Source organism: Gymnogyps californianus, unplaced genomic scaffold (genome assembly GCF_018139145.2).
Source record: "Gymnogyps californianus isolate 813 unplaced genomic scaffold, ASM1813914v2 HiC_scaffold_34, whole genome shotgun sequence".
Lineage (NCBI taxonomy): Eukaryota > Metazoa > Chordata > Aves > Accipitriformes > Cathartidae > Gymnogyps > Gymnogyps californianus.
In genome coordinates this window covers 985,487-998,464 of record NW_026114224.1, presented here as the reverse complement: position 1 = coordinate 998,464, position 12,978 = coordinate 985,487, and the positions used below count along the sequence as shown (strand labels likewise).

General features: G+C 54.4%; 1 protein-coding gene across 6 annotated transcripts; it reads right to left on the bottom strand.

The window, feature by feature from the left end:
• Positions 1–2,602: 2,602 nt before the first annotated feature.
• On the bottom strand, positions 2,603–12,272 carry LOC127028523 (uncharacterized). Of its 6 annotated transcripts, none has more exons than XM_050914284.1 (9): positions 12,128–12,272; positions 7,626–7,697; positions 7,219–7,278; positions 6,689–6,760; positions 6,158–6,229; positions 5,876–5,956; positions 4,146–4,253; positions 3,190–3,337; positions 2,603–3,004 (listed from the first exon to the last, which is right to left on the bottom strand). In XM_050914284.1, the coding sequence occupies exons 1-9, from the start codon at positions 12,186–12,188 to the stop codon at positions 2,626–2,628; spliced, it is 1,053 nt and encodes a 350-aa protein (XP_050770241.1). In that variant the 5' UTR covers positions 12,189–12,272; the 3' UTR covers positions 2,603–2,625. The 6 variants fall into 6 exon arrangements, with proteins under 6 accessions (XP_050770241.1, XP_050770240.1, XP_050770245.1 ...); XM_050914283.1 differs by lacking the exon at positions 12,128–12,272 and adding an exon at positions 8,430–8,587; XM_050914288.1 differs by lacking the exon at positions 7,626–7,697.
• Positions 12,273–12,978: the final 706 nt, after the last annotated feature.

The window sequence follows — 12,978 nt, the reverse complement described above, 5'->3', positions numbered from 1 at the left end:
CCGGGGCTTGACAGCACTGCCAAGAAGCAGAGAAAGGTAAAGCCTCAGCGCGGCTCAGGCACAGAGGATGCAGAAGGACGGTGCAGGTTCCATCTAAGCCCGTGCCCGATCCGCCAGTGAATCCCTTTGGACCTCTGTCCCCCTCTGTTGTGCCTAGGGCCTCTAGGGACTCACGGTAAGCTCTGGGGTGCAGGTACTGAGGGAGGTACATCCTCCCGATCAAGAGTCACATTTCCCATCATCTACTAAGCGTGGTTCAGATGGCCTCGTTCCCAAAATGGCAGAGTTCTGAAATTCCTGTGGTGGGTGTGAGTGGGAGTGTGTGGTGGGAGGTGAGCGATATCTCACTGCATCCAGAGAGGGTTATGAGCGTCTCTCTGGCACGCTGATGGCAATAACCTCCACACGCTGGAAACGACATTCGTCCTCAGAGAGACGTTCCTGGCGTCTTCTACAACCCTTTCTCTGTACTGACAGTTTCAGGTTTGGCTGCTGACATCACGTGCAATAGCGGGCACCGGGGAAAGAGCCTGCAGGCTCACATACAGCACTGCGTATGGGAGTGCACAAGCACTCAGGTCAGCAGCCAGGCCGACTGGGTGATACGGGGTGCTCTGCACAGGAGGAGGAACGCTGGGACGAGCTGCTCGTAATGCCCAGCAAGGCAGCCTAGAACGATGTATAAAGCCTTTTCTGCCTGGCTCCTGCACCCTTCAGTCACAACTGCAGAGCAGAGTTGCGATAAGACTGGCTTTGTGGTCTGTCCTTTGTGTCATCTGATGTGCTCTGAAAAGACCCTCGCAAGTCAGACTCCACGTCGGCGTATTGCGTTTGCGTGGCAAGGTTTTGGTAGCAGGGGGGCTACAGGGGTGGCTTCTGTGAGAAGCTGCTAGGAGCTTCCCCTATGTCCGATAAACTTAATGCCAGCGGGTTCCAAGACGGACCCGCCGCTGGCCAAGGCTGAGCCAATCAGCAACAGTAGTAGCGCCTCTGGGATAACATATTTAAGAAAGGGAAAAGAAGTTACAGGGGAGTAGCAGTTGCAGCCAGAGAGAGAGGAGTGAGAATATGTGAGAGGAACAACTCCGCAGACACCAAGGTCAGTGAAGAAGGAGGGGAGGAGGTGCTCCTGGCACCGGAGCAGAGATTCCCCTGCAGCTCGTGGTGAAGACCACGGTGAGGCAGGCTGTCCCCCTGCAGCCCGTGGAGGTCCACGGTGGAGCAGATATCCACCTGCAGCCCGTGGAGGACCCCACGCCGGAGCAGGGGGATGCCCGAAGGACGCTGTGACCCCATGGGAAGCCCATGCTGGAGCAGGCTCCTTGGCAGGACCTGCGGACCCGTGGCCCCGTGGAGAGAGGAGCCCATGCTGAAGCAGGTTTGCTGGCAGGACTTGTGACCCCGCGGGGGACCCACGCTGGAGCAGTCTGTTCCTGAAGGACTGCACCCCGTGGATGGGACCCATGCTGGAGCAGTTCGTGAAGAACTGTAGCCCGTGGGAAGGACTCACGTTGGAGAAGTTCGTGGAGGACTGTCTCCCATGGGAGGGACCCCACGCTGGAGCAGGGGAAGAGTGTGAGGAGTCCTCCCCCTGAGGAGGAAGGAGCAGCAGAAACAGCGTGTGAAGAACTGACCCAAACCCCCATTCCCCGTCCCCCTGTGCCGCTCGGGGGGGAGGAGGTAGAGAAAAATCAAGAGTAAAGTTAAGCCTGGGAAGAAGGGAGGGGTGGGGGGAAGGTGTGTTTAAGATTTGGTTTTATTTCTCATTATCCTGCTCTGATTTGACTAGTAATAAATTAAACTAATTTTTCCCCAAGTCGAGTCTGTTTTGCCTGTGACGGTAATTGGTGAGTGATCTCCCTGTCCTTATCTCGACCCACGTTTTATTTCGTTTTATTTTCTCTCCCCTGTCCAGTTGAGGAGGGGAGTGATAGAGCGGCTTTGGTGGGCACCTGGCATCCAGCCAGGATCAACCCACCACAGTCGGCCTTAATGAGATCCACTGTATTTGGCCAGCACGACTTCAGATGTATTCCAAAGGTGTTCCTCCCCTTTGTTGACAGTCTGCAAAGCTTGACCTATTTCTTTTTACAGTATTATATTTCATTATACTCTGTTCCATTTTTAATGCAGGCCTGGTTACTAATATCACATTCCTTCCACTCCCTCTCCCACTCAGCCCCGCTCCAGCTTTCCGCTCATTTATCATCTCCAGGGTCTGCAGTGGGGAGCACTGCTCCAGCCCCACAGCCTCTGCCACCCCGCCGGCCCTCCTTGATGTGCTCAGCCACCGGATGGCCATCCTTCCCAGCACCTCCCTCCCTCCCTCTCTGTCCAGGCCATCCTGATTCAGGGCAGCATCCCAAGCAAGCTCAAGGACAATCCTTCGCACCTCAAGTCTCACCAGCACGTCCTCATTCTGGTGGATGAAAGCCTTGTTGACAGCCCCAGCTGGGAAACCAGGCTGATGCTGGGACAAAGGGGTCCCTCACTGGAGTGCAGGTCTCTGACAGCTTCTCTCACAGATCCAGCGCTGGTCCCAGCTCTGTGCATTATACCTCGACGGAAACGCCCAGAACAGCCAAGGACTCACTGCTTTTGGCCAAATTATATTTATTATTTATTCTAAAAAGACTCATCTTCTGAAGTACAGTATCCCTGTTGGTACTGGTAGCAGGGACACCAGAAGGGGTTAGGCTGAGGCGAGTCCAAAGAAATCCAGGTGTCCAGTGAAGAGACACTGTCGGTGAGAGAGCAGCTGGGACAAGCGGGCAGAGGTGAGGGGTCTGCGCTCACGTTCCTGTACAGCTGGGCGAGCTCTGCTGCAAAAGGCCACGGTGATGGGCTGGAGCCGTTGCTGAAAATCTCATTTGCTTGGGCAACCTCCCCTTTTCTTGTTCCTTCTCCTGACTCTGCTTTGCCTTTGTCTCTAGTTTGATCTTCACTTTTCCAGGCAGAGTCAGTATCAGCTTGTCCCAGTGCTTCTTGGTCTCTCTGGGTCCTTCTGTACAAATGGGTTTCAGAAAAGACTACTCACTGATAGGAATTAAGAGGCCAGTTAAAAAATCTTATAGCAGAAATCTCAGCACAGTACTGCCAGCAGCTGCCTTGGCACTCCAGGATACTCTAACTGCAAATACTTCATTGCCAACTGCAGCAATAAATAACTCTGGGGAAAAGCCAACTCACGGGTCTCTCTTCCTCAGCCGTGCAATGACTACGCAAGATACCACTATCCCAAGCAGCAGCACGCCCAAGGCTGATGCAGTCACTGGGATATAGTACTTGCGCAGCTCTTCACGACCAGCAGCCTCAGCCTTTTTCCCAGCATCTGCCCCTGGAGGAGAAGAGACAATGCCACACGTTATTGTGCTCTGCACCATGGATAATCTCACAGTGTGTTTCACATGCCCAAGAGGTTTTCTTTTTCAGTGGCTGGTGCCTCTGGCTCTGGTGTCTTAGCACCAGAGGACAAGACGGACTGCTTAAACTTCTCGGGGAGAAGAGCCCGCATGCCAGCGAGCAGCTGCACCGGCGCTACCCCTGTCTGTTCCTCCGGGCTGCAGGCCAGGGCTGCGTGCTGGAGACCTGCGGTTCATCCCAGGAGAGCACTGCAGGGATAGAGCAGAAACGCTCCTGTTTTCCCAAGCAGAAATCGCCTGAGCACTCCCCTCCAGGACATCCTCGGGGCTGAGAGATGGGATCCAGCCCATGGGCTACTGCCTGGCTCCTGCGGTGCCACTTGCTTGTCACCCCCGGCTCTGATGCACGCATTGGGGGAAGGCTGGCCCTGGGACAGCGTGGTGCAGGGCTGGGCTGTAGCCCTCAGATGGCCTCATTCCCAAAAGGGCAAAGTTCCTAAATTCCTGGGAACTGGGTGTGGCAGGAGGTGAGCAAGCTCTAACCGCATCCAGAGAGCTCTACGAGCGTCTCCCTGGCACGCTGCTGGCAATAACTGCCACACACCAGAGAGGACGGTTGTCCTCAGAGAGCTGCTCCTGCCTTCTTCGACAACACCTTCCCTGCACTAACACTTCCAGGTTTGGCTGCTGACAGGACGTGCAAGAGTGGGCTCTGGGGGAAGAGCCTGCGGGCACACAGTGATTCTGACTGGTGACACCGGGTGACCACGGGACAGCAATTACCTGGCGTGCCGGTTTCTTGCATTGCCTCTCTTTCTTCATCTGAGACTGGCACTCTGTGACTGCTTCCCTTCTGAAAGGCCTCCTTCTGCACAGTCTCACGGTTAGTCTCTTTAGAAAGCAAGCAGGACAATTAAATTACAAGTAACTGTTCCTTATCAGGAACACGACACCTTCAGGAGGCAATACTCTCCAAATACATTAATAAAGCTTAGAAACAAAGCCTGGGCTTTTGGGGGTGCACCTAGTCCAAACAATGTGTCATTCACAGAGCAAAAATTAAGCACAGGACACTCTTCACTTTACCAGTACAGGCAGCAAAACCTGACATGCTGGGAAACCAGGAAATTGCATGTGATCTTCTTGTTCACATTACATGCAGTGCATTTTTGGCAAACTGCAAGGCAATGCTAAATTGCTTCCTTCAAAGAGGATGGGAAAAAGTCACATCCAGTTCAGCTGGGGAAAGAGCTCCTCTGAGAAGCACGTCCCACCATGCCAGCTCCATCACATGGGAAAGGTAACAGACACACACGGTGGACTGAACCCCAAGCTCTTGCAACCATGTTCTGGGCACTTTCACAAGCGGCAGTGAAGAGCCCACTGTCCCCCAAAACAAGAGGAAAACCACAGCCAAGTTTTCTGAAATGCAACTAGAAATGGAGAGCTAAACCACCCAAGACTGAATTAACTCAATGATCCACTCAAGGCCGCCTTCACGTTAGGTGTCCGGCCTCAAGCTCAGTGTCCAGCTCCAACCCACCCCTGACCCCAAAGTGTCACCGAGAGTCCTCAGACATCAAGGAGAGCAACGGGGCTGGACCAGGCTCTGATCCCGGCCGGGGCATCGATCCTGCCTGCAGCCCAGGCAAAGCCTGCCAGTCCCAGCGACCAAAATCTGCCTGGGCATCGTCTCCGTCAGCCAAGGGCCCTCTCCCCTCCAGTGACTGGCAGGGTGCTGGCCCTCTCATGGCTCATGAGCAATTAGCTCCTCCGCAAGTCCCTCACGCACTCCGGGAGCACCACCAACAGTCACACTCGTCCCACCACAGTTATCAGTCTGCAGGCTGAAAGTCAATCGCAAACACAAATACCTGCAGAATCAGCACCTGCACCTGACTTCCAACATTAGGCAAGGGCAGCCAAGATTTCTTGGGACGTCATTCCTGCCTTGAACTTGCCCAGCTGCAAACTGGGCTGTGCATGAGCTGAACACAAATTCAGCACACGTCAGTTCCTGACATCTGGATACCAGCATCTGTACAAAGCAGCTCTGACGAGTAATGGTACAACTGGGGCAGTAGCTGCCCCTGGGACTCAGCTTGAACCACAACGGGCAGCAAACGCTGTGCTGGAGCATCTCGGTGGCTCATCAGCCTACACAAGGCGTGAAATCGAGTGTCACTGCAGCAAGGCTCTGACTGGTCCCTTCCTGCTGTGTAGGCTACAGCACGTCCATACACGAATCTAAAACCTCAGCTTCCCAAGTCGTATGGTTAACAGAGCGAAACACACTAACCAGGTGCTGCTTTCTCCAAGTCTTTCAGGATTTCCTTTGGAACCTCAGATACCTTTTGGGAATAGTTCCCTATTTTAGCTTTATCCTTTCCTCTTCGAGGACATTAACAGAAAGTATGAAGGTAAATGTCACGTGAATAAAATACTGAAAATGAGTGCTTATTCTGTGAAGTCAATACAGACTGACTACTCACCCTTGGGGACTGACTACTCACCCTTGGGATGCCTGCTGGGATCCAGCCCAGGATCCAGCCGAGGAGCTGGAAAAGCTGGAAAAGCCCTCCCTCTGGCCACATCTGCAACCAAACACCCATGAGAAGTTACCATCATGGGTTCTGATCTACCTCGTCATAACTGAAGAGCAGAACATGTAAGGGGGTCACGTAATGACATGGCACACACGTGCAGGTCTGTATTCTCACACCTGCAGAGGCACCTGGCTGACATTTGGACTTTGAGCTGGCAGCTCTCAAAGGAAGGAAAAAGCCATGACGTACCAATGCGACCTCCCTGCGGGTCAGCCCTGGAACCCAGCCAGGAAGCTGGATAACCATCGCCTGCAGCCACATCTGTAAATGAACACAGGACAGAGCAGCTCCCGTGAAATATTTCAATAGACTTCTTCAGATCTGAATGACAGCGAATGCAGTTCAAACACGGGATTACTCCAGAGCACTCCTCTCTCCCTCCCACTCAGGAGCGTCTTGCAAACATTTACCGGGTGCCTGCAGTGGCCACGAACCAGGCATGGAACTGTCGGAAAAAAGGACTCCCTGGAGCTCACACCAGCTCTAAGCTCAACCCCAACGTGCCTGCTGCCTTTGCAGCCCGCACTGGAAGCAGCACAGGCTCAGCAAGGCTGGCAAAGACAGCTTTGCAAGGCAGAGTGCCCCAGGGCACATCACTGAGCCACACCCATTCCCTCTCTGCTCTTCTGCATGCCCAAGCATCAGCCAAGAAAGGAGTAAGCTAAATTTCACATGAACAGAAAATTAAAATGGAAGTGCTCATTCGCTGAAGGGACTTACCTGTGGGATCGCCCTGAGGCTCACGGACACGCTCAAGTCGAGAACTCAAGCAGCCGCTGCCTACAGGGACGGCTGTAATCAAGCAGAGATGAAAAATGTTTCCATTGCATGTTGTGATCTACCTCTTCCTTCGTGACCTGCAGTGACTGGAAGCGGGGCAGGCAACAACACGGGACCCAGACACAGGCTGAGATGTTCAAAGCTGCGGAGGGGCCTGGTGACCTCTTGGCTGGGACCTGGCAGCTTTCAAACTACTGTCGCCAGGCCATGTGCAACACCCCTCAAGGACCAGATGGACAACCATCGGGCCTCTCAGGGCCTTCTTACCAGACCTCACACACACAAAAGGAAGCCCACACTAAAGTGGGAGCATGTAGCACCAGAGGAAAAAAACGATCATTCACGATTCTTGTAGAGAAGAGCCTGCTGGCCACTGGAAGGCTGAACTACCACAACAAAATATTAACAAATAACAAACCAAATATTAACAAATACAAAAGGCCAATAACAAATGAAGACTGCATACTTACCTCTGGGATGCCCCCCAGGCTCAGGAACAGGAATCCACCGAGCGTCTTGATCAACATGGACTGCAAGAACCAAACAGGTAACCAAACACAGGTGAGGAGAGTTTCCATTGCATGTTGTGATCTACTTCTTCCTTAGTCACCTGCAGTGACCGGAAGGGGGTGAGGTAATGACACAGGACACAACAAAGCTGTAGGTTCCCACAGCTAAAAAGGAATACGGGTGACCTGTTTGCCAAGACTTCGCAGCTCTTCAGGTAAAGAAACATTCATGACTTACCCGTGCAACATGCCCAAGGCACAAAAAGCTCTTGGAAGGCCTTAAGAGGATCTTAGGTAAAACTGCACATGAATAACCTATTCATCCATAAGTATTTATTCCCTCAAGCAGACAGACATTGACAACTGACCTCTGGGATGCCCCCAAGGCTTATAACCAGGATCCAGCCGAGAAGCTCGATAAGCACCGCCAATGCCATCGTCTGGAATCAAGCACAGATCAGAGAAGTCTCCACGCACACGGGGGAAGCCCACACCAAAGAACTGGGGGAAAAGGCGACTGTCCACGCTTCTCGTGGACAAGAGCCTGTGAAAGGCTGCACCAGCGCTACCCCTGCATGTTCCTGTGGGCTGGGGACCTGCGGTTCATCCAAGGGGAGCAGGGCTGCAGGACTAGAGCAGAAACGCTCCTCTTTTACCGAGCAGACGTTTCCTGAGCACGCCCCTCCGGGACATCCCCGAGGCTGAAAGCCAGGATCCAGCCAGGGAGCAGCAGAGTCGCAGCCCTGGGCACGGCTGCAACCAGCCTGGGGAGAAGCGCTCCCGTGGGCTGTCGCCTGGCTCCTGTGGCACCACTCACTCTCCACCCCTGGCCCAACGCGCATACTAGGGGCAGGCTGCCCCGGGGCAGGGCAGTGTGGCACGGGGCCGGGCGGCAGGGAGGGCCCCACGGGGACTCAGTGCTGGGTTTCTTACCCTGCGCTGCTGCTCCCAGCCCCGCTGCTTGCCCAGAAAATGCCCCTGAAGCAGCCGCAGCCCCTCTATGCCTCCCCGTGGGGTGTCTGCCACTTCTGCCCACACCGTGATGCCTGCCTGGCTTGCCCAGCCCAGCCCAGCCACTCTCCCAGACCCAGCCCTAGCCCTGGCCCCACTGAGCTGCGGTGAATGCCATGACACACTGCTTGGGGCTGGGTGCTGGCCCCCTGCCTGCCTACCTGCTCCCCGCGCTCGTCTTGGAGCAGCCTGCGTGTCCCAGGCTTGCAGGGCCACCAGGAGGAGGAGGCGGCGGGTGAGGACCACAGCGCCCCGTGCTCGCACCATGCTGCTGCTGCTGCTGCTGCTGCTGCTGCTGCTGCTGCCAGAGCGTGGCCCGCAGCTGGCGAGGCACAGCACATCAAAGCGGGGCTCTGTGACCTCACAGCCCTGTCGGGCCACACCCTCCACCAGGCCTCCCCACCGTACACCCGGTGCCAGTGAATTACTGAATCTGCACGCTATTGCATTTCCTTGTTCTACCCAGGTGTGGAAGAAGCAGAAGCGGAGAAGGGTGGACTTATTTTGGGAGGCAGCACTGCGTATGGAAGCGCACAGGCACTCGTGCCTTGCTTCCCAGAAATCAATCAATACCAAAAGCTCTGTATGAAGACTGCATGGAAAAGCCAATTGCAAGTGCCTTTACTTCCTACCAACACCACTCCTGTGCAGCGTCCCGAGGAGCAATAAGCACAGAACAAGAAACCTTCCTTCAAAATAAGGCCCACAGCCTGCTGTTGCAGCAAGAGGCATAGAGCACTGGCTGAGAATAACCTCTGCTTTAACTACACCTAGCTCCGCTGTCTACATAAGGAGACCAGCTCCTAAATGATCCCTAGCCCTAAAACCACCAGATCTTCCCTAGGGCAATGCTAAAGGAAACACCAGAGCACAGGGACACCTGGTCATTCAGTATAGACTGAGGGGGAGAAGGACAGAGGATTAGAAAGAGAACAAAGACGAGGGAGAAGACTGAGGAGCCGAGAAAGAGAGTGTCGGGGTTTAACCCCAGTCAGCAACTAAGCACCACGCAGCCGCTTCCCTCTCCCCCCTCCCAGTGGGGTGAGGAGAAGGAAAGGAAAAAAAAGTAAAACTCGTGGGTTGAGATAAGAACAGTTTAATAACGAAAGTAAAATATAATACTAACAATAGTAATAATAATAATAATAAATAATAATAATAGTAATGAAAAGGAATATAACAAAAAAAGGAAGGGGGGGGGGGGAGGAGAAAAAAAACCAGTGATGCACAATGCAATTGCTCACCACCTGCTGACCGATGCCCAGTTAGTTCCCGAGCCGCGACCGCCCCTCCCGGTCAACTCCCCCCTGTTTATATACTGGGCATGACGTTCCATGGTATGGAATAGCCCTTTGGCTAGTTGGGGTCAGCTGCCCTGGCCATGCTCCCTCCCAGCTTCTTGCACACCTGCTTGCTGGCAGAGCATGAGAAACTGAAAAAGTCCTTGGCTTAAGATAAGCGCTACATAGCAAGAACTAAAACATCAGAGTGTTATCAACATCATTCTCACACTAAATCCAAAACACAGCACTGTACCAGCTACTAAGAAGAGAGTTAACTCTGTCCCAGCCGAAACCAGGACAGAAAGGTACAGGGAAAAGGCTTGAGAGATGGAGAACTCAAGATAAATAGGGACAAGGAGCCCTGCAGAGAGAAGGAGGAAGAAAAAGCAGGCATGAGGAGCAGGACAGAGAGATGGGGACGGAAGGAGAGGAAGAAGGAAGGGGGGATAGAGAAAGACAGGGACAGGAATGGGATGTACAGGTGGAGAGAGAAAAAGGAGGACAGGGAGAAGGACAAAGGGACTGAGAAATAAAGAGAGGGTCAGATTTGGACAAAGAGACCAAGAAGGGGGAAAAAAACAGCAATGGGCTGGAGGACAGAGACAGAGGGCTGAGAAGCACGAAAGAAGAAGAGAAGACAAATAAAAGGGAGAGCCAGCTGGACAGGGGGGTATAGGAAGAAATGATGGGACAGGCAGCAGGACAGAGCAATAAAGACAGAAAAGATGGGGACAGGGAGCAGGACAGAGGGACAGCGAGAGGAAAAAAGGGACAGGGAGCAGGACAGTGGTGGAGAAAGAAGCAGCAGGGACAGAGAGAGGAAAAAGAAAGACAGGAGGAAGGACGGGGGACAGGGAGCAGGACATGAACTGTCAGAGAAAGACAGGGACAAGGAGCAGGACAAGGCGATACAGAGAGAGAAAACACGGACACGGAGGCAGGACAAAGTGAAAGACAGGCAAAAATAAGAGACAGGGAACGGGACACAGATGGAGGGAAAAAAGCCTGGGCTGGACAGCAGGACAGAGGGATGGAGAAGGGAAAAACAGCACTGGGCTGCAGGACAGAGATGGAGTGAGAAATAACAGCGACAGGGAGCAGGACAGAGTGACCGAGAGGGGGGGAAACCTGAAGAGGGAGCAGGACACAAACATAGTGCGGGGGGAAGACTCAGGGAGAAGGACAGAGAAACAGAGAGAGAATGAGAGGGGTAGAGAGCAGGACAGAGAGGTGGAGCAGAAGGGGGAAAAAGCTGGGCAGCAGAACAAAAGGAAAGGGAGACAAGGACAGGGGCAGGGAGGACAAAGGGACGGAAGACGAAAAAAATAGTGATGTGCTGCAGGACTGAGACAGAGGAGTTAAAAAATAGACAAAGGGAGCAGGCCAGAGTGACAGAGAGAGAGAAAAAAGGAACAGGGAGCAGTACAGCATTGGAGGAAAAAGCAACTGTGATGGGCAGCAGGACAGAGAGATGGAGAAAGGAAAAATACTGAGCAAGAGAGGGAGGAAAGAAGGGACAGCCAGCCGGACAGGGGGATATAGTGAGAAAGGATGGGACAGGGAACGGGACAGAAAGACAGAAAAGATGGGGACAAGAAAAAGGACAGAGGGACAGCAAGAGAAAAAAAAGGACAGGGATCTGGACAGAGATGGAGAAAGAAGCAGCAGGGAAAGAGGAAGAGAGGCAGAGAGAGGGAGAGGGGGCAGGAGAGAGAAAGAAAAATAAGGGCTGGGGGCAGGACAGAGATTGCAAAAAAAGCCTGGGGTGGGCAGCAGGACGGAGAGGGAGTGAAAAGGAATAGGGGCAGGGAGCAGGACAGAAGGATAGAGTGAGAAACAATGGGGCAGGGAGTAGGACAGAGTGACGGACAGAGGGAGAGAGGGGGGCAGATAAGGACAGGGAGCGGGACATGCAAGCAGAGAGAGACAAGGAACAGGCCAGAGAGACTGTGAAAACCAGGGAGTGATGTAGATCAGGACAAAGAGACAGAGAAGAAAACAACAGCAATGGGCTGCAGGGCAGAGACAGAGGAGGGGGGAAAAAAGAGGGACAGGGAGCAAGAGAAAGGGACAGCAAAGAACCAAAAGGGATAGGTAGAGAAAAAGAGAAAGAGGGACCTGGAGAAAAGAGAGGGACAGGGAGCAGGACACAATAATAGAGAGAGGAGAAGAGGTACAAGGAAGCGAGAAAAAATTACACAGAGGGAAAGGGGTGGGGGCAGGGAGGTACTGAGATGCAGAAGAGGGGTGACAATGGCCCCAAGGGCCCAGGACTCACCACAGCACCCGCTCTCTGCGCTACCAGGCAAGTTTTACAGTTCCAGCACTTCTCTGTCTGTCTGTGTCTCCTTTCCTCCCTTCCTCTTCTGTAGCTCCAGTCACTTGACTGTCCTCCATCTAAGAGAATGCACTGGTGTCTTACAGCTCTTAGAACATGAGGTGTCCTAGATACACAGCCATGCACACACACGCACACACTACATGGCCGTACTGTATTTGTTGTTACATATAGAGACCCCCCGGTGCATGTTGGAGATCTGGTCTGCTGAGGACTACTCAGAGGGACCCTTCCTCACCCAGAGAGGCTGGCTGTCTCTCGTCTGCAGCTGGAGGCAGCAGCTGGCAGGATCCCTTCATGTCATTCTCCAGCTGCTTTACCTTCTCCTGGTCTCTTCAGCTTCAGCCGCAGCAGCTCCTCTCCAAAGCCAGTAAATGTCCACCTGCCCCTTTTCGCCCATGCCACCAGGAGAACAAGGCCAGAGACAGCCCACGCACACCTGAGCCAGATGCAGCCAACAACATCCTCAGGGAGGAACAGACAACAAGCCCTCAGCACGGCCTCTGGCAGAGGAAAAATAAGCAACTGTGATTACCACTGCCTGCCCCAGGCTGGAGCCCCTCCTGCTGCAGCAGCTCCTGCAGACACCGCTCCCTCCCCGCGCTGGCGCTGACAGCACCTGCGTTAACGGAGGATCGAGCGTGCCCGAGGCCCAGCTCGCTGCTGCCAGGACAGGCCGTGGGGCGGCCTGGGGCTGCGGGACCCGCCTCAGGGGAGGTGCCGGGGCAGCTGCAGGGGGCGAGCGGGGCTGGGGCGGCTCAGGGAGTCGGGGTGCCCGGTACCTGTGCCCGGGGGTGGGGTGTGGGTGTGTGTCTATCTCCGTCTCCTTCCCCTCCCCAGCTCTCGGGTCACTCCCGGGGCTGCCCCGGCCGGGCCCGGCTGGGCTCCAGCTCACCGGGAGTCCGTCGCACCGGGCGGTTTGGAGCTCCCCCCCGCCACCCCCAGGCAGCCAGCGGGCAGGAGACAGCCCCGCGCCCGCCCAAGGGCCTCGCTCCTCACGGGCAAGCCCGGGCCTCACCTCAGCCGAGCCACAGCTGGAGCAGAGACTGCGCCTCCCGACACCAACATGGCCGCGCAGCAGCCCCGTGC